At 32.3% G+C, this 22,715-nt stretch overlaps 1 protein-coding gene across 7 annotated transcripts in view; it reads left to right on the forward strand.

Annotated features, from left to right (window-relative positions):
- The window catches only part of sipa1l2 (signal-induced proliferation-associated 1 like 2), a 148,518-nt gene that overhangs the window by 59,945 nt on the left and 65,858 nt on the right, over positions 1-22,715 (forward strand). For all 7 annotated transcript variants that reach the window (XR_012386775.1, XR_012386776.1, XM_068224163.2 and 4 more), the window contains 4 exons: positions 20-208; positions 6,693-6,867; positions 10,856-10,959; positions 21,384-21,541. Coding sequence is in view for 5 of the 7 variants with exons in the window: in XM_068224163.2 (XP_068080264.1) it covers positions 20-208; positions 6,693-6,867; positions 10,856-10,959; positions 21,384-21,541 (626 nt within the window). In the remaining 2 variants the exon portion in view is untranslated. The remainder of the gene's footprint in view (positions 1-19; positions 209-6,692; positions 6,868-10,855; positions 10,960-21,383; positions 21,542-22,715) is intronic.

The following is a 22,715-nucleotide window of genomic DNA, read 5'->3' on the forward strand; positions in this document are numbered from 1 at the left end:
TCACTTTATCCATCTTCAGCTCACTACTTTGAGAGGCTCAATCCTGGAGGATGCAGTCCCTTCCACTGCGAAGCACGGGACGTCCCGTGGGCTCCCTCTTAAAGAGGTGCTGGAGTATGTAGTTCCTGAGGTCAACATTCAGTGTCTCAGAATGGCCATAAGCTCACCTAAAGTCCCAGAGCAACTGCTGAAGTTGGATCAGCAGGGGGTGAGTGCTGTACCTAGTTTTTTTGAACATTACTACTCACCAGTTGGCCACTTTTTAATCATTATCTATTTTAAATTAATTAGTATAACAGTGGCTGAGGTATGAAATTTGCATTACGTTGATGGGGATTTCTAAATTCCTATTGTTTGGAAAGATGTTCATTGTTTTAACATCTGTGGTCAGCAAAAGAGAAGCTTTTCAAAATGAATGTTTCTCTATATTAAAACTCGAATATCTGGTTTCAACCAATAAAGCAAATCCAGTTTTACTGTTATAATATTAATGAGGATTATTATTATTAATAAAAATAAATACAAGTGTTATTAAATCTATGGTCATTAGCAGGCAAATATTTTCATATGGTTATCTAATAAAATATCTCTCTTAAATCATTTAAGTAAATTTCATTTAATTTTGTAATAATATTAATAATAAGAATATTTATTATTATTATTATTATTATTATTATTATTATTATTATTATAAATACAAATATTTTTAAATCACTGGTGATTAGCTGGCAGTTATTTTCATGAGGTTTTCTAAAAAATATCTCTGTTAAACCATTTAAGCAAATTTAATTTACTGTTATAATATCAATAATAAGAATATGTATTATTATTATTTTTTTTTTTTTATTTGTATTATTATTATTATTTATTAATAAATACAAATATCATTAAATCTCTGGTTGTTAGTTGGCAAATATTTTCATGTGGTTTTCTAATAAAATATCTCTGTTAAACAATTTAAGTAAATTTAATATACTGTTATAATATTAATAATAAGAATATTTATTATTATTTTTTTGTTATTAGTTGTTATTGTTATAAATATTATTATAGACTATTATCATTATTATTATTATTATTATTATTATTATTATTATTATTAATAATAACATTACACACAATAATAATAATAATCATAATAATTATCATTATTATTATTATTAAATCACATGTGACATGCTTAAACTATTTTAACAGTATTTAAGCTATTAATTTAATATTTTATCATTATATAATTTGTGGCTTTATGTCGTCAACACAATAGATGCAGCTTGGAATATTTGTTTCTTATTTGACTTTATTGTTTATTATAGGTATACATAATAGAATTATAATATGTTTTATTACATACTTATATAATAAAACTAATTCTTTAACTTCCCAAAAAAAATGATCAGTTTATAAGTGCAACAAATAAGCATTTCCCACAATCCAGCCAGGCTGTGAAATGATCACACCGCCGTTTGGACACTAAGAGACAGTCTGACTAACAGAAAGTGACAGGAGGGAAGGAACCTTCATTCTCCTGGATGATTCATACCATACAGTGTACAGTGTTACGAACCGCACATGTCCGCGAGGCTTGTAATTACTAAGACATAATCAAGTGGGGGCTTAAGAAACCATCAATTATATCCTTCATACGTCCTATTCGCTTAGTTTTAATGCATAGCGATAAAACCAGAAACAGATGTTTTGAAACCTCTGCTGATGATGTGACGGTCTTAAAAGCTGTTGTTCATTTGTTAAGCGAAGCGAGATTGGGCTTGTGAAGTGTTCAAGATGCCTATCAGGTGCCACCGATGGCCTTTCAGCATTTCCGTTTGAGGGTTCAGATTACAGGTGTGTCAGGATATGAGCTGTGTTTTACTAAAGAGACTGTTTATAAAAACAAAGATCCAATTACTTATTGACGGCGGACTTGGATTGGCTCATTTCAGGGTGAGAGTGGGACTGAGAGATGAGCAGTTTTGTCTGTAGATCGACTGACTGGAATCTGAGGAGCAGTGAAAGTCTTGATCGATATTGCAGCCACACAGCGGCCAGAAGGGAAAATCTGAAGCATCCTATTGACCAATGCAGTCAAGACTCCGGCAAAAACACTGTTCATTTTCTTCCTCCTGTTTATATAGATTAGTTTTTTCCACATTTTGTTCTCATGATTTCATTTACAGTTCAAATTTTAAAGGTTGGCAAAATTATTCTTTACTCATAAATCTCCATTTCAAAAGCATTTCTATCAAATAAACTTCACCATTGTATTCATATCTGCATTCTGAAGATTATTACAGAGGGATTTATTCTTGCATAATTTGCCTGGTTATTTACACAGCATTTTATTCTAAAATAATCACAGGTATTTGCTGGCTTATGGAGTAATAAAAAGGATATCTAAATTCCCCTCTGTGAAAATCTTAGACTCGTAATATGTCGATGAAAATTAAACTGGAATTTTTAACTTACCTGAATTCTCCCAGTGTGCAAGAACTGTTATGCAAATTACTGCTTATTTTCTGCAATTATTACTGTAAATATTTGATGGTAGAACTTTATTCTCTCAAACGATTGTTTAATATCTGTTTGTGTGTACTGTGTATATGTATATTTAAATTCAAGCATGCATAAATTGATATTTTTTGTCATTTGTATTAGATTGAAGCATTTTATCTAAATAAAACAAATTTAAAATAAATTATTAATTATTTAATACAGTAATATTGTTTCATTACAAATAATTAACAAGTTTACTGTAATTACTGTGAGCGGAAAAGAAATTAAAAATAAATACTGAATACTGAAATAAACAAAATAATTAATAAATTAAGTTATAAATAAAGCTACTACTGTAGTGATATAAAAAGTCAGATGTTTAATAAAATAATAAAAATATAAAGATAGCAGCATTACAATTGAACTATATATATATATATATATATATATATATATATACATACACACATACATACACACATACACACATATATATAAATATGTGTGTGTGTGTGTGTGTGTGTGTGTGTGTGTGTGTGTGTGTGTGTGTGTGTGTGTGTGTGTGTGTATATATGTATGTGTATATGTGTATATATGTATATGTGTATATATGTATATGTGTATAAAAGTATATATGGTGTGTGTGTGTGTGTGTGTGTGTGTGTGTGTGTGTGTGTGTGTGTGTGTGTGTGTGTGTGTGTGTGTATGTATATATATATATATATATATATATATATATATATATATATATATATATATATATATATATATATATATATATATATATATATATGTATGTGTGTTTATATGTATATATGTGTATATTGACATATAGTAAATACAAGCTTTTAGTTTATGTGATTAATCATGATTAATCGCTTGACTATAAATGCAGCATTTAAAAAAAAACACCTTCAAAATTGATGTAATCATTTAACTGGGACAAAGTGTTAGTATACTCCCTTAGTTTTTTATTATATTCAACTTCCGAATGAGGTTAGTTGTAAAATGAATGTTAATATTTACTTGAAATGGTAGTTTGTGAACTCAAAATCAGTCTAGCTCTGTGAATAAAATGATGATTCAGCCATTGTCTGCACTTTCAGCATTCACACAAAAGAGAACTAGTTTTCAAGGCAAATTATTCAACAAAACCGCAGAAAAGCCTCACCATGGCAACCACCTAGCTACATATAACGGCCACTTGACCCGTCTGAGACGCTACCAACTGTGACCAGCAACACTTAGGGTGAAAATGAAAGAAAATCATCGCTCGTCTTATGCTTTCTCGAGTCCCCGTCTTTGTTCATTTTTTTTTTATCGCGCCTCCATACTCTCTCCAAATTCGACCCCCTCTCTGATAATAGCGTCTCTTTTTTTTGTACCTCGAGACTGTTGGTGGCATTTTATGACACAAAAGCCAAAGCGATTGTAAGAATAGTGCTAAAATTGCTTTTTAAATACTGGTATGGGTGGGAATTGCCTGCAATTTTGTACAATTACTATAGACCTCTTAAAAATTCTTGTGTCATTGGAAACCAGATTGTTATCTGTGCAGCGTTTCCTATTATTATGGATGTTAAGTATTATATTTGTAACATACTTAAAATGATCTTTCCATTATTTGGCCTAACAAATGCTTGGGTTTTACTATTCTTGCTTGTCTAATGCCCATCGTCTGGTTCTATAGCTTCGTTCTTTAGTTTCTTGCAGGCTTTTGTGTCTCATGCATAATGCAAAAGCGGCAACTGAGGCCGTTGTGAATGTCATTATGTCAGGCTTTTGCACAGATTGATAGCACTTAACATGGCTAGATCACCACTTGATGTATATCGCTGTATAATGTGCTTAAATTGAGCTTTTGATGGTTTCCTGTACATCATGTGTCGAAGAGTGGATAAATATATAACATTTTTAACAGTTTTTTTTTTAACAATTTTTTATTGTTATTTTTTTATTTATTTTGCCATATTAAATCCTGGCATGTTAACAAAAGTGGTTATTTGCAACTGAATTGCAACTGAATTGAAACTGAATCGAAAATACTATTATTAAGCTGAAATAAAATATTTGTAAACACTAATTTATTTCAAAATTGTACAACTGTAATGCTGCGTTCACACCAGACTTGGATGAAGCATCACGTACGAATGATTTACATGTTAATTCAGTACAAAAAGGCAACTAGAGATCCTGCTGCTTGATTCCCGTGAATGAATCACGCAAATGAAGCAATTCACACGAATGAAGTGGCACGAGCTGAGCGTTTTGTACAGTTGACGCATGAATTGCTTGAGTTGGAAAATCTGAACTTTAGCAGACATTTGCGCCGCATTAACCAATCAGGAGCTTGCTCTTGAAGGGGTGCGTTAATGACGTAGTTGGTGGTGTCTTAAAGGGAAAAGCCTCTTGCCAACATCGGACAACATTATATACAATAACTTGCCTAATTACCCCAACCTGCCTAATTAACCTAGTTACATGTAAGCCTTTAAATGTCACTTATGTTATATAGAAGTGTCTTGAAAAATATCTAGTCAAATATTATTTACTGCCATCATGGCAAAGATAAAATATCAGTCATTAGAAATGAGTTATTAAAACTGTTATGTTTAGAAATGGGTTAAAATCTTCTCTCCGTTAAACAGAAATTGGGAGAGAGAAAAAATAAACGAGGGCTAATAATTCTGATACAACTGTATATTTGATTGTAACTTTAATTTAATTTGATTCCAATAGCTCACCTTTTGTAAAGCTGATTTAAAACAATAATGATTGTAAAGAGCGCTGTACAAATAAACTTGAATTGAATTGAATAATATGTAAATATAGTATAGGACAGGGGTCGGCAACCCAAAATGTTGAAAGAGCCATACTGGACCAAAAAAAACAAAAACAAATATGTCTGGAGCCGCAAAAAATTAAAAGCCTTATATAAGCCTAATGAAGGCAACACATGCTGTATGTATTTATATTAGCTATATTAGCCTACTATAAAAATGATTTAGTTGGCTACAAATACATACTGAGCCTTCATGATTAAATGTTTTTTTTCCCTGTAGTGCATCCTGTAGAGAATGACGCACCACGTGACTACTCTGTTGTACGATGCCGTCTCAAGTCTCAAATTCATATTAATGAATTATGTTTAATGTTAAAGTTTAACTTCATTACAATATCAATGAATTATGTTTAATGTTAAAGTTTAACTTCATTACAATATCAATGAATTATGTTTAATGTTCAAGTTTAACTTCATTACAATATTAATGCATCATGTTTTGCTTTGATGAAATTAAAGAAATGCAGTAAAGAAATCAGATTTTTGATGTTTTTTATTTTGAGGATTCCAAAAAACAACATCAAAATGAACGTGCATAACGCCCCTTACTGGGAATGTGCTCAACAAGGAAGGGTCAATCTCCAGGGGTGTGTGACAAGACAGTCTCGTTTTTTCCTTTCGCCACTCGCAAAATCTGCTCCCAAATGCAGTTTGCATATCAACGATCGCACCTTGTAAATAATCACCGTTGAGTGAGTGATCGGGATGGGCTTCTTTGAATTCTCTCAGGGAGGGAAAATGAGAGAGCGTGCCCCGCTGTACATCTTTGGCAAAGACAGCTTACGCTCCATGGCGCATCACACAGCCGCCGGATAGTTTACAACAGCCACCTGCCTATTCCGTGTGTCGCAGGCTATGACGCAAATCTTCGTTGACAGAAATGTTGAAAATAAATATTCTACACACTTTTACAGCATTGGAAAACGTTAAGATTGTTTGTCCTCCTATAGAAACCATATTAAAACAAAAATATATTTACCTCCCCCATCTTTTTTCATTTTCAAACATTTTTTGAAAAAGCTCCAGGGAGCCACTGGGGCAGCGCTAAAGAGCCGCATGCAGCTCTAGAGCCGCGGGTTGCCGACCCCTGGTATAGGACTACACATTAAGTAGGTAATACACACAGATTGAAGATAAATGATTTAATAACATCTTAATATTAATGTTATTTGAATAATAGAGTGCACAGACTGACCACAGTGAAAACTATTATGGTCATAAAACAGCTGACCACAGAATGCAGCGATTGGCCAGTATTTTAGCGAGCTGTGTAATTCATATAATTGCGGCTCTGCGGTACACTATGAATGATGTCAAAAATGATTACAATGATTGTGTTTTTACTCTTTATCATTTGCAGCTGAGTTACCAGCACAAAGTGGGCATCCTGTACTGCCAGGCTGGGCAAAGCACAGAGGAGGAGATGTACAATAATGAGAGCGGCAGTCCCGCACTGGACGAGTTTCTGGATCTGCTGGGTCAGAGAGTTCGACTGAAGGGCTTCAGCAAGTACAGGGCACAGCTCGACAACAAAAGTAAGTGCTTTGCTTCTGTTAGACATCAGCTCGAACAGAGCGAAGTGTTTTTTGGGGGCCAATCTCTGTTTTGGACTTGCTTACAATGTGCATTGGAATGATTTTTATATATTATATATGAATGACTACCTACTGTTGTCAGAATTATTAACCCTCCTGAATTTTAACCCATTTCTAAACATAATAGTTTTACTAATTTCTAATAACTGATTTTTTTTTTTTATCTTTGTCAGGATGACACAAAAACTTGACTAGATATTTTTCAAGACACTTCTATACAGCTTTAAAGTGACTTTTAAAGGCTTATAGGTTAATTAGGCAAGTCAATGTATAACTGTGGTTTGTTCTGTAGACTATCTAAAAAAATATTGCTTAAGGGGGCTAATAATGTTGACCATAAAATGGTTTTGACAATTTTAAAACAGCTTTTATTCTTGCCGAAATTCAATTCAATTCAATTCAATTCAGCTTTATTTGTATAGCGCTTTTACAATGTAGATTGTGTCAAAGCACCTTCACATAAATGGTCATAGTAACTGGAACAGTGTAGTTCAGTTTTTTAATGTTTAAGTTCAGTTCAGTTCAGTTTAGCTCAGTTCAGTGTGATTTAATCATTACTGAGAGTTCAAACACTGAAGAGCAAATTCATCGATGCGTAGCTCTACCAATTATTTAGAAATAAAACAGACTTTCTCCAGAAGAAAATATACTATAGGAAATACTGTGATATCTTCTTTTGTGTTCAACAGAAGAAACTCTGGTTAGGAACAAGTTAAAGAAGAGTAAATAATGACAGAATTTAAAAATTGTATTATCCATTTCTTTCACTTAGTCAAATATTGTTCCTTCATACTTTTGCGATTTTGTGATGTTTCAGCTGTAAATAAATGACTGTATGGCCTGGACAGCACTCATTATTAGGTGATTCCTTGGCGGTTTATATATTTTAGAGTTGGGAAAAGTGAGCAGGATATACTGTTGAAGTCAAAATGATTATTTTTTTTATCTAAGTTGACCCACCCCAATTGTCGAGGTATAATTTTCACAATGCTTAAGAGCTACTGGTTACTGCTACTGAAGATCTTTGCCAGCTTTGAAATAGCATAGGCATTTTTTTTCTTAAATATGTGTTATTATTTTAAAATAAACAAATTCACTATACTAAAATATGATGTACTATCATCATGGCAAAGATAATAGAATTATAAGAAATTGGTTACTAGAAATTGATTATTAAAACTATTATGTTTAGAAATGTGTCTATCCATTAAACAGAAATCGGGGAAAAACATAAAGGGGGCTAATAATACGGGAGGGCTGATAATTCTGACTTAAACTGTATGTTATGTAATATATAATAATAATAATAATTTTTTTATTATTAAGTAAAGCTAGAAAACATCCGGGCTTCATTTGATATGCTTGTGCATCTGTTTATTTCATCTTATGGGTGGATTAAGGTCGTCTTTGAAAACCTTACTGGCAAAAGCTCAAAGGTCCTGATGCTAAAAATACTTTAAGAATTCTTAAATACTGAAGCTATAACTCTTGATCTTCTCCTCTGAGGAAAAAAAGCGATCAATATCTTTGATTAAATTATTTAATAAAAACTAATGGACAAAAGGTCATCCAAACAGTTATGGTGCCAGTCAAAGGGAGAAAGCGAAGGTTTATCTTTGAAAAATTTTTGATTGTATTTTATAGATAAATTGTATTTATCTTGTTGTTCTATAAAAAGACCAGTTCTATAAATTGTTGTACTATAAACATAGAGTGAATCTGCATTTTTATTCAGCCTGTACATGCATGTTATTATGTAGCATAATTTTACAAATCTGATCAAATCCCAATATTATGACTTTATAGGTTAAAATGATACAGTCTAATATTTTTTTAATGAAATTCAATATATTTCTGTCTATCTTTCTGTTTTTGATTGGTTGGTTGATTATTTATTTATTTATTTATATATATTTTCTTTATTTATTATATTACAGTTTTTCTCAGTTGCTTTGGTGCATTTCTCACAACACTATTTACATTTGCACAACAGTTAATGCATTTCTCAAAACAATTAGTCATTTGTGCACATCATAGTAGCAGTTTCTCATTCTTGCCAACAAATTGCAAATGCTTTTGGACATGCATCAATTGCTTTCATACAACTCTCTGCTGTTTTATAACATTATTATTCGCTTATGTCATGTCAGTCAAAATTAACTGAACTTGTGAATTCTGAATAGTCACTCCATATAAAACTAATAGTGCTTATTTCATTACTTGAGTAAATGTTGAACTAGTTGTCAAAATCTGTCAAGCAAATTTTATAAAACAAATTTAAATCTTTATTTTCTTAAAAATGTCTTTAAAATTGAACAATTTGAATGATTGAATGATGGATGATTTACAAACCTGTGTATGTTGTAGGTTCAGTTCCAATATGTACTGCAATATTGTTTACAGTTGTGCACAGCTCTACCTAAAGGAAGTTTATGTTTGTTGTAAATAAGGGTGTGTTTATTCTTTTGCACAATGCTGGGAATAAATTAGAATTGCAAAGAGCGTCTGCAGTAAAAATATATATTCAGTGTCTTGTACTCAGATACCTCAGTAAGCAGTTATGTCTAACTTTATTGTAGTTTTCAAATGTCTGTGCAAACAGTATATAGTGCTGTCTTGAGCATTTTCAGGAAGTGTCACCAAAATCCAAAATTTTTGCATTGAAAAAAATGTACAGAGTAAACTGTCATGATGAAAACATGACTAAGCCATTTGACTATCTTGTTCATAAACAATGGTGTCAGGACTTTTCATTTTGATGATACTGACACTTTGATTGACATGAATACTCGCTTTTGAGGAATGAGCTATCCATTTTGAGCATGTGACACGCTTTTGCAGGTTATCAGCTAGGTTTTGCAGTTTGTACTAATTGTTTTAAGAAATGCATTAACTGTTGTGCAAAAATGCACTAGTGTTGTGAGAAACGCATCAAAGCGACTAAGAAAAACTGTAATTTTTTCGTTATTAAATTTTAACTTTGAATTAAGTTTTATTTAAATTTTTTTTGTATTTAATTTTATTATTTAATTTATTTTTTAAATAAATTATATAAATTATACACTTTTAATTGTAATAAATTATTAATTCATAAATTTAATGTAATTAATGCATTTTTAACATTTAATTTAGTTTTATTTTAATACATTTTTACATTTAATTTTTATATTAAATAGATTTTATATATCAATTGTATTTATTACATATTTAATTTTAATTTTAATTATTTTATTATTACATTTTAACTTTAATTTAATTTAGTTGTGTGTGTGTATATATATATATATATGTGTATATATATATATATATATATATATATGTATATATATATATATATATATGTATATATATATATATATATATATATATATATATATATATATATATATATATATATATATATATATAATTTTATTATTTAATTTTATTATTTAATTTGTTTTGTTTTATTTTTAATTACTTTTATTTACTTTAATTTAAATACATTTTTATGTAATATTTCATTTTAATTTTTTACCTTTAATTTTAACTTTATCTTAACTTTTAATTTTATTTTTAATTTCAATTTTAATTGGTAAAATATGGAACAGTCAATTTGCTTATTAAAAAATCCCATAAATTGTAATTAGCCATGAAAAATCAAGATTGGTGTGTCACTCTTTACTATGATATCCCCAAAATATTTGAACATTTGATCCACTTTTACTGCTGTGAATCTTTGACAGGCCAGAAATCTGCTTGGCAGCTTTGGGTTCATTTCTGAAATGGGTTTTGTTAATACCGCGTTTGTTCTCTGTCAGTGCATACAGGACATTGAACCGTTTCTCATAATCCCCGCGAGCCATTTGCAGATTAATGTTGAACTACAAGACACTAATTTAGTATTTTTGTCATTAGTGTGCTTTTAATTTGCTGTTTTTGTCCACAGCGGACTCCACCGGTACTCACTCTCTCTACACCACCTATAAAGACTTTGAGCTGATGTTTCACGTCTCTACAATGCTGCCATACACACCCAACAACAGGCAACAAGTGAGTCACGTGTCTTTTATTTCCTTCTTTCCTTCTTTTACTTTTTATCATGCACTGTTCAACACTTAATGTGTGTTTTGTTAGTTGTCACATGACACAAATTAAAAATGCTTAAATGTTTTAAGAGCTTAACAGCAGGGTGCAAATAACAGGGGGGTTTGAGGGAGATTTACCCCACTAATTATTGCTTGATCCCCTTGAAGGACATCAAAACAAGATGTATGGGGGTCAGCTCTCTATTGGGAATAGCTTTCTACAATATTAGCTTACTTAAAGATTAATAATTAAATATGTATAACATAATTTAATCCCCCATAACGGTTCATACCATGTGATGCATTCAATGCATCAGTGGTTGGAAAAATATCATTCAGTAGTCTGAAAATGGCAGTTTTAGAGCACCGATAGGCATCTCAAAAAACATGTTTCTTGTAATATAGGTGTTTAAATCTACATTTAGCCTAAAAAAAGAAAAATTAGACGCATATGTATAGTTTGACTTGCAGTAACCTTTAAAGTAGTCACTAAATATCCCGTCAAAACTCTGAAAACATATACATTTTATTAATAAATTTGATGCCATTTAAATACATTAATAATTTTGATTCACATGTATTACCAAACTACTACCGAATAAGTTGACCCCCCCGATCATCAATGTTGGATTGCACAATGCTTAAGAGCTACTGATTACTGCATGCTTTCGTTCTGAGGAAAAGCAGCACGAATGGTGGGTTGTAATTTCAGTAATACAGGAACAACAGGGAAGTAACTGGATCATTTTTAGTCCTTTCAATCTGAAGGAGTGTTAAAAACTGAAATAATGGCTGCTGAAGAAATAGCATAGGCATATTTTTTTTCTTAAATATAAAATATTATTATTTTGAAAATAAACAAATTCACAACATTATTATTATTCTTATTCTTATTCTTCTTCTTCTTATTAGGGGCCAAGCACCGTAGGTGCGTAGGCACCTATTGCTTTCGTTAGTGTTCTTATTAGGGGCCAAGCACCGTAGGTGCGTAGGCACCTATTGCTTTCGTTAGTGTTCTTATTATTAGGGGCCAAGCACCGTAGGTGCGTAGGCACCTATTGCTTTCGTTAGTGTTCTTATTATTATTATTATTATTATTATTATTATTATTATTCTTCTTCTTCTTCTTCTTCTTCCGTTTCTTCCGCCGGATTTGAATGGCAGCCCATATAGGCGTATGCGGGAAAGTTGTATAATTTGGCACAATGATAGAGGCCAGTATTAACATTAATCAGGCCAATTATGAAGTCTCAAAATCAAACTCTCTAGCGCCACCACTTGTCCAAACTTTCACTTATGTTTATCATCATAACTTTTGAACCGAATGGGCTACAATAAAAATTCTTTTTTCCTCTGATTCCTTGGCTCAGTCCGATTCAAACGCACCCTATGACGTCATTTTCCGTCATGAATTTTTTCGCGCTATTTTAAATTTTTCGAAAAACCTATTTGATCGAACTCGTCCTAGGCCGTGTCTCCGATTTTCACCAAAATTGAATCACATGATGTACAGACCATGCCAACCAAAAGTTATGGAATTCAAGTTGATTACACCAACCGTTTTTGTTTAACTTGCGAACTAATTTAACGTAGAACTTGCAAAAATGGACTTGAGGCGATATCTCTGTAACGCATTCACCGATTCACACCAAACTTGGTGTGTGTTATGACAACTAGGGTCTAAGGTTAATTGCGGAGTTTCGGCGCACTGCCCCCTAGTGGTCCGGAGATACTAAAAACTTGCTTTTTGGCTTATAACGTCTCAACCTTTCGTCCGAAACTCATGAAACTGGTCTCATTACATCCGGCAGAGCATGCCGAGTCGAATGATGTCTGATTTTCACAGGTCAGCCATTTTGGGCGTCGCCCATTTCGATTTTTGCCCAAAAATGCTATATTTTACCAACACATTCACATATCATTACAAAACATGGTATGCATCTTCAACCCCATGCCCTGAAAGTACTCAAAAACGTCTGGAACAGCGCCACCTTATGGCCAATAGTGCTTGGCCCCTTAATTGCTGCTTGCAGCTATTTATTAGGGGCCAAGCACCGTAGGTGCGTAGGCACCTATTGCTTTCGTTAGTGTTCTTATTAGGGGCCAAGCACCGTAGGTGCGTAGGCACCTATTGCTTTCGTTAGTGTTCTTATTATTATTATTATTATTATTCTTCTTCTTCCGTTTCTTCCGCCGGATTTGAATGGCAGCCCATATAGGCGTATGCGGGAAAGTTGTATAATTTGGCACAATGATAGAGGCCAGTATTAACATTAATCAGGCCAATTATGAAGTCTCAAAATCAAACTCTCTAGCGCCACCACTTGTCCAAACTTTCACGTATGTTTATCATGATAACTTTTGAACCGAATGGGCTACAATCAAAAATCTTTTTTCCTATGATTCCTTGGCTCAGTCCGATTCAAACCCACCCTATGACGTCATTTTCCGTCATGAATTTTTTCGCGCTATTTTAAATTTTTCGAAAAACCTATTTGATCAAACTCGTCCTAGGCCGTGTCTCCGATTTTCACCAAAATTGAATCACATGATCTACAGACCATGCCAACCAAAAGTTATGGAATTCAAGTTGATTAGACCAACCGTTTTTATTTAACTTGCGAACTAATTTAACGTAGAACTTGCGAAAATGAACTTGAGGCGATATCTCTGTAACGCATTCACCGATTCACACCAAACTTGGTGTGTGTTATGACAACTAGGGTCTAAGGTTAATTGCGGAGTTTCGGCGCACTGCCCCCTAGTGGTCCGGAGATACTAAAAACTTGCTTTTTGGCTTATAACGTCTCAACCTTTCGTCCGAAACTCATGAAACTGGTCTCATTACATCCGGCAGAGCATGCCGAGTCGAATGATGTCTGATTTTCACAGGTCAGCCATTTTGGGCGTCGCCCATTTCGATTTTTGGCCAAAAATGCTATATTTTACCAACACATTCACATATCATTACAAAACATGGTATGCATCTTCAACCCCATGCCCTGAAAGTACTCAAAAACGTCTGGAGCAGCGCCACCTTATGGCCAATAGTGCTTGGCCCCTTAATTGCTGCTTGCAGCTATATTTATTATTATTATTATTCTTCTTCTTCTTCTTCTTCTTCTTCTTCCGTTTCTTCCGCCGGATTTGAATGGCAGCCCATATAGGCGTATGCGGGAAAGTTGTATAATTTGGCACAATGATAGAGGCCAGTATTACCATTAATCAGGCCAATTATGAAGTCTCAAAATCAAACTCTCTAGCGCCACCACTTGTCCAAACTTTCACATATGTTTATCATCATAACTTTTGAACCGAATGGGCTACAATCAAAATTCTTTTTTCCTCCGATTCCTTGGCTCAGTCCGATTCAAACCCACCCTATGACGTCATTTTCCGTCATGAATTTTTTCGCGCTATTTTAAATTTTTCAAAAAACCTATTTGATCGAACTCGTCCTAGGCCGTGTCTCTGATTTTCACCAAAATTGAATCACATGATCTACAGACCATGCCAACCAAAAGTTATGGAATTCAAGTTGATTAGACCAACCGTTTTCGTTTAACTTGCGAACTAATTTAACGTAGAACTTGCGAAAAGGGACTTGAGGCGATATCTCTGTAATGCATTCACCGATTCACACCAAACTTGGTGTGTGTTATGACAACTAGGGTCTAAGGTTAATTGCGTAGTTTCGGCGCACTGCCCCCTACTGGTCCGGAGATACAAAAAACTTGCTTTTTGGCTTATAACGTCTCAACCTTTCGTCCGAAACTCATGAAACTGGTCTCATTACATCCGGCAGAGCATGCCGAATCGAATGATGTCTGATTTTCACAGGTCAGCCATTTTGGGCGTCGCCCATTTCGATTTTTGGCCAAAAATGCTATATTTTACCAACACATTCACATATGATTACAAAACATGGTATGCATCTTCAACCCCATGCCCTGAAAGTCCTTTAAAACTTCTGGAGCAGCGCCACCTTATGGCCAATAGTGCTTGGCCCCTTAATTGCTGCTTGCAGCTATATTTATTATTATTATTATTATTATTATTATTATTCTTCTTCTTCCGTTTCTTCCGCCGGATTTGAATGGCAGCCCATATAGGCGTATGCGGGAAAGTTGTATAATTTGGCACAATGATAGAGGCCAGTATTAACATTAATCAGACCAAACATGAAGTCTCAAAATCAAACTCTCTAGCGCCACCACTTGTCCAAACTTTCACGTATGTTTATCATCATAACTTTTGAACCGAATGGGCTACAATCAAAATTCTTTTTTCCTCTGATTCCTTGGCTCAGTCCGATTCAAACCCACCCTATGACGTCATTTTCCGTCATGAATTTTTTCGCGCTATTTTAAATTTTTCGAAAAACCTATTTGATCGAACTCGTCCTAGGCCGTGTCTCCGATTTTCACCAAAATTGAATCACATGATCTACAGACCATGCCAACCAAAAGTTATGGAATTCAAGTTGATTAGACCAACCGTTTTTGTTTAACTTGCGAACTAATTTAACGAAGAACTTGCGAAAATGGACTTGAGGTGATATCTCTGTAATGCATTCACCGATTCACACCAAACTTGGTGTGTGTTATGACAACTAGGGTCTAAGGTTATTTGCGGAGTTTCGGCACACTGCCCCCTAGTGGTCCGGAGATACAAAAAACTTGCTTTTTGGCTTATAACATCTCAACCTTTCGTCCGAAACTCATAAAACTGGTCTCATTACATCCGGCAGAGCATGTCAAGTCGAATGATGTCTGATTTTCACAGGTCAGCCATTTTGGGCGTCGCCCATTTCGATTTTTGGCCAAAAATGCTATATTTTACCAACATATTCACATATCATTACAAAACATGGTATGCATCTTCAACCCCATGCCCTGAAAGTACTCAAAAACGTCTGGAGCAGCGCCACCTTATGGCCAATAGTGCTTGGCCCCTTAATTGCTGCTTGCAGCTATATTTATTATTATTATTATTATTATTAATTTTAAATCCTGCTAATATTGTGTTTTTTATCACTATTTATTTGAAAATGGTTGTAATAATATTCTTAATTTTTAATTTTAATTGTTTATTTTTAATAGTTTTTTATATTCAGTTATTTAATTTTTTAAATACTTATTTTATACAATTTTCCATGAGCCATTGGAATGAGACATTGTTCATTTATTCATTTTCTTGCCGGTTTAGTCCCTTTATTAATCCGGGGTCGCCACAGCAGAGTGAACCGCCAACTTATCCAGCACACTTTTACACAGCGGATGCCCTTCCAGTCGCAACCCAACTCTGGGAAACATCCACACACACACACACACACACACACACACACACACACACACACACACACACACTCATACAATACAAACAATTTAGCCTACCCAATTCACTTGTTCCGCATGTGTTTGGACTGTGGGGGAAACTGGAGCACCCGGAGAAAACCCACCCGAATGCAGGGAGAACATGCAAACTCCACACAGAAACGCCAATTGAGCCGAAGTTCGAACCAGCAACCTTCTTGCTGCGAGGCGACAGCACTACCTACTGCGCCACTGCCTCGCCCTCATTTCGTTCATATGTGCACTTTAATGACAATAAAAGCAAACTAATAATAATCATATTGTTGGCTAATTATTGTTCTTTTTGTTGATGTTATTGTTGTTAAGTAGTTTACTATTATGATCATTATTACTATTATTAATAAATCAAAAAGATATTATAAACATTTATTTATATAATTTTATATAGTAATATATAATGTAATATAATAATAATAAAAATATTTAAGTTATTATATATATATATATATATATATATATATATATATATATATATATATATATATATATATATATATATATATATATATAATAACTTAAATATTTCCTAACAATTTATTAATGTAAAATAATAAAATAAATGACAAATTTCAATTATAATTAAAATAATAAATAGAAAAATGTATCTATTTATATATTTTTTATTATAAAAATAGCATTATAATTGTTAATATAGTTGCATTAATACTTTAATTGTAATTGAAAATTTTAGTTTATTTTATTATTTTACATTAATAAATTGTTGAGAGATTCATTATTACAAACAAAGAATGCAGAGGCTTCAAGATTGTACTAGTCTTCCTGCTGATTAATGCGCACTTGAACAAGCACCTGCGCGAATGAGCTTCAGGTCTGATCAGTTACTCCGGCCTGCCACAGAAAACTCTTTCAGCTCCCTGTTCAAGTGCCTGGTCTTGATCTGTGCATCTTTACAGACCTTTGCAGAGCAGGAGCAATTGTCCCACATCCTGCTAATTGTAAACACTTCAGCAAGGCAAGCCACGCTGTCATGGCAACCGCTTGAATGCCCATCTTAAATAAATATAAAAAAATAGCTCCCTTTTTCGGTTACCCAGACAAGGCACAGATTTTAATGAAAACAGGACGTATTGGCAATAATGAATTAGAAATGGGGCATTTTCTGATGCTTTTAAGATGAGACACTGCAGGCAAAAATAATGCTTTCTTGTGCATCAGTCAATTTAGAGGTTTTGGCCTTTTAGCTTTTTTAGTCTTATGTAAACCAAAGAAATAATAAAAATAAAAATCCAAAAATCTAAATCTTGGTGTTTACTTTATCACATGTTTGTCAGATTTGATGCACAAATTTTCACAATTTTATATTTAATATTGTAAAGGTTTTAATGAAGGGTTTGTTCATACAGTTTGCCTGATTACATTAACTGGTTTATTCTTCAATAATGTTTTATTTCTAATTTTTTTAATAATAAAAAATAATGATAATAAATAATAAAAAATTGGCGGTTCATTACGCTGTGGCAACCTCTGAAACAGAGACTAAGGCGAAGAAATATAAATGAATGAATGAATGAATGAATAATAATAATAATAATAACAATAATAATAATAATGATAATAATAATTATTATTAATTCTTCTTCTTCTTCTTCTTCTTCTTCTTCTTCTTCTTCTTCTTCTTCTTCTTCTTCTTCTTCTTCTTCTTCTTCTTCTTCTTCTTCTTCTTCTTCTTCTTCTTCTTCTTCTTCTTCTTCTTCTTCTTCTTATTATTATTATTATTATTATTATTATAAAAGTTATTTGATTCCAGCATGTGTTTTTTTTATGCAGCGGATGCCCTTGCAGCTGAAATGTTATTATTATTATTATTTTTTTTATTATTATTTTTATTATTATTATTATTATTATATTTAGTGGGTTTTATTTTTATTAACATGCACACATGAAAGAAATTTTTTTCTACTGTCTCTATACAATATACAACTATACAATTCGCAAAAAAGAAAGATATTTGTTGTAATAATTATAAATAATAATATGAATAAATATATAAAAAATAATAACAATTACCACAATTTTAAAAATGTATTATAGAGATTATTAAAGAAGGGTTTGTTCATGCATAATGAATGAATATGAATGAATAATAATAATAAATAATTAGAAATATAATAATTGATAGTTCATTCTGGTGTGGCGACCTATCAAATAGAGACTAAGCCGAAGGAAAATGAATGAATGAATGAATGAATGAATAATAATATTAATTATTATTATTATATTTTGTAGATTTTATTTCAATTAACATGCACAAAATAAATTATTTCCATGTCTCAAATAAAACTATAAAATTAGTAAAAAAAAAATATTTAATTAAGGGAGTAATCAATAAAATATTTTAAATAATAATATTAGAGTAATAAACACAATTAAATATCTATATTATAGATGTTATTAAAGGATTTGTTCAGACATAATTTGCCTGATTACATAGAACATTATTATTATTATCTTTTATTAATTTTATTACTAGTAGTAGTAGTAGTAGTAGTAGCGTTATAGTTAGTGGCTTATTAGCTCATATAAAAATGTAATGATAGTAAAATAATTTTTCATACATAAGTTGCCTGATTAAATGCATTTTACTTTTCAAAAATGTTAGATTTTTATCTATTTTTCTATTTAGTTTTTTTATTTGCAATATTTTCTGAATTATTGAGTCATAAAAAAAGATACAATCTCCTTCGAGTTCTGGAATTGTACGCTTGTTTAACACAATTATGCCTCATTTTCATATTTAAAGAGGCCATGTAAGAAAACCTGTAATACAGAAAGGTTTCCAATTCCTAATATTAGCACTGTCGCCTCATAGCAAGAAGGTCGCCGGTTGAGTCCTGGCTGGGTCGGTTTGTCATTTCTGTGTGGAGTTTGCATGTTGGCGTGGGTTTCCCCTGAGTGCCTCAATTTCCCCCTACAGTCCAAAGACATGCGCTATAGTGTAGGTGAATTGAATAAACTAAATTGATCGTAGTGTATGTGTGTGAATGAGTGTTTATGGGTGTTTTCCAGTACAGGGTTGCAGCTGGAAGGGCATCCGCTGTTTAAAACACATGCTGGAAAAGTTAATGGTTCATTCCGCTGTGGTGACCCCTGATAAATAAGGGACTAGCCGAAGGAGAATGAATGAATGAATGAATTCCTAATGTAATGAATGAAATGAAAGGTGGTGATAAATATTAGTTACTTTTTTCATCTTGCAGTTTCTTTTTTCAGATGAAGAACAGGACATATCGGCAATAATTCATTAGAAATATGTCATTTCCTGGTGTGTTTACAAAAAGACTAGCTGTTCTTATTTATTTGGTGTAACCGATTTTTAAAAAAGCTTATTTCCTTCATCCGCTGTACTTTTCAATGGGCGGAACAAACCTTAATAGAGTCTGCCACAGATTAATTTAACCACTGTGACAGCTTTCCATCAATGACTTCTGCAAATCCCTGTGGCTGGTCTGAGCTCAGTGGGATAATGAAAATTGAGATTTTGTGCCTGTAAAAGAAAGCTGTTTTTATAGAATGACTAGAAAGAGAAGTAGAGGAGTCTTTGTGTAGGTCTTTATTTGGCTGATTTTGTGGGATTTGTTGTTTTCTGTCCATGGGATCATGCTCCAATAGGGATAATCTTGAAATATAAGCTGTTGAAGATCTCCTCAGCTTTGCGCTTTCAGTTCAGTACACCTCTGATCCTCTTTTTTTCCCCTTCACTGAAAGAGAGATGAGCCCAAGGGATATGCAGTACATCTGCTGCTAAATCTATACATTACTTAAGCTTTCTTACAGAAAGTTTTTTTTTTTTTATGCAGTAGCTACAATTATAGATGTTTGCAGCTATTTTAATGTCCTACAAGTAAGATCTCCTTAATATATTTGAATTATTTTCTTTTATATTTAAATTTGTTTTGTTTGTTTGTTTGTTTGTTTTTGTTATTGTTTTTTATTTCTTGTTTTGTTTTATTTTGTGTTGTTGTTTTTTTGTTTGTTTTGATTTATTGATTTTTTTTATTCTGTTTTGTTTTTATTTTATTTTATTTTGTTTAGTTTTTGTTTGTTTTGTTCTATATTTATTTTATTTTATTTAAATATTTATTCTTTTATTTTTCATTAAATTTTGTTTAGTTATTGTTTTTGTTTGTTTTGTTTTATTTGTATTTTATTTTAATTTTTATTCTTTTATTAATTTGTTATTATTTTTGTTTGTTTTGTGTTATTTCATTTTTATTTTATTTTATTTTGTTTTGTTTTGTTTGTTTTTTAAAACCACAAAACCAATTTTATGTGACCCTAAACCACAAAACCATATCATATAGTCTGTCAATTTATTTTTTTATTATTTATTATTATTATTTTTTTTTTAAAGAATTGATTTCATCAATGCTATATAAATAAGCTTTCCAAAGTACAGTTTGTCATGGGACAATATTTTATTATGTGGAATCTGATGGTTCAAAAAAATCGTAGTATTTCATGATGCTCATTACTATTTTGATTTTTATTTTATTTTGATATATTTGTTGTAGTAAATTAATTTTTTTGGTGTAAAATTATGATTTTTGGCCCACACTATGTATTTTTGTCTATTGCCAAAATGCAACATAAAACTGGTTTTAAGGTTCAGGTTCACATAATTGGTGTTTTATTATTATTATTATTATTATTATTATTATTATTATTATTATTATTATTATTATTATTATTATTATTAATTAGTTATTTAAAATGTTCTTGTATTTTATATTTTTTTATTGTGCTACTTTTTTCTTATGTTGCATTTTATTATATATTTCATGTTAATTATAGTTTATTTCGTGTTTCTTATTATTTTCTTTTTTCTTATTGCATTTTTATTTTTTTTTATTTGTACTGTACATAGTCCATTGTTAATATATATAGTTGGTATTAAAGTTTTTTTTTACATTGGGTTTCTGATTAGATTGCTGCAACTGTAACTAGGTTAAAATGTAAAGACTTTTTTTCTCCCTATTATCTTTCCTTTATCCAGCTGCTAAGGAAGAGGCACATTGGAAATGACATTGTTACCATCATTTTCCAGGAGCCAGGATCTTTACCTTTCACACCCCAAAACATACGCTCTCATTTTCAGCATGTCTTCATCATCGTCAAAGTCCACAACCCTTGCACAGAGCACGTGTGTTACAGGTAAGATGTACTGTATATTGTCAGTTATTCAGCTACAGATTTATTAAAAAGGGGACCTATTATGCAAAAATCACTTTTATAAGGACTTTAAACACAGTTGATAGGCAGCAGTGTGTGACTATAGCCAACATTTAATGGTAAAAATAAACAAATTCTACTTTTTATTATCACACTTGATTAAAACAACCTGCAGAAACACTTTGATTAACATTTTCCATTTGTAAATGTCTTCAAAGGGGGAAAGCCCTGCTTATTATAATGATCTCTCCCTCAGTAACATAAACAGCCCTGAGTGAGAAGCAGCTGTCTGCCATTAGAGTTTTTAGACCGCACCTGCAGAAGATAATGTCAGCGACTTGGAGTTTTAGATGCACACAAACGCTTAAGACTCTCAGAAATAATGTCCGGTTTAGGATCTGCTGCTATGCTGACACATAGGCATTTGTAGCTCCTCCCTCTTTTTAAAAGAGGGCTGGGGTACAATCTCATTTGAACTTAAAGCAACAGTCACTGAAATAGCACAATTTGTGTCAAAACCTTAAAGGGGACAGTTTTAAATCATTATTAATAAATATTTGTTTGGTATTTTGAGCTAAAGCTAAAATCAGAGATCATTTAAATATTGTAAAAGGGGGCATAATATTTCCCCTGGTTTGGCTTATACATATGTTTTTGCTCTAGTAAATAGTTCTGTTATTCACAAAGTCATGCCGACCGTCCTGAATGATCATTCAGCTTTGTAAATGAAAGATTTGTGGGACGGCAGGAGAAGATGCTTTTGCAAACGGCTTGCTGACAGTCAGATTTGACCTCTCAGAATGATAGGGAGAGGATTAAAGGATAAGATCGAAGGGAATTCAATTTCCAGTCTTATTTACTCAGTGTGTACCCCTTAAGCTTGTTCAGCGTAACATTGCAGAGAGCTGAGGGTGGCTGAAGCCGACGCAAAAGAGAAATTGCCCGTCTCATCTGGGAGAGACTTCTGCCCGAAGACTTCAGAAATGCTGTCAAATATGAAGTCAAACAGAATATATGTCTATAATTCATCCTGCACAGCCTTTTGTGGATATTATAAATATTTACAGTTGAACTTGAGACTCCAGTTGAATATTTAGAATAGGAAGGCATATTTGTATTATACATTATGCTGTTCCATTTTTGTGTTTAAATAGCA

The sequence above is a fragment of the Danio rerio genome, chromosome 11 (assembly GCF_049306965.1).
Source record: "Danio rerio strain Tuebingen ecotype United States chromosome 11, GRCz12tu, whole genome shotgun sequence".
In the NCBI taxonomy this organism is placed as follows: Eukaryota; Metazoa; Chordata; class Actinopteri; order Cypriniformes; family Danionidae; genus Danio; species Danio rerio.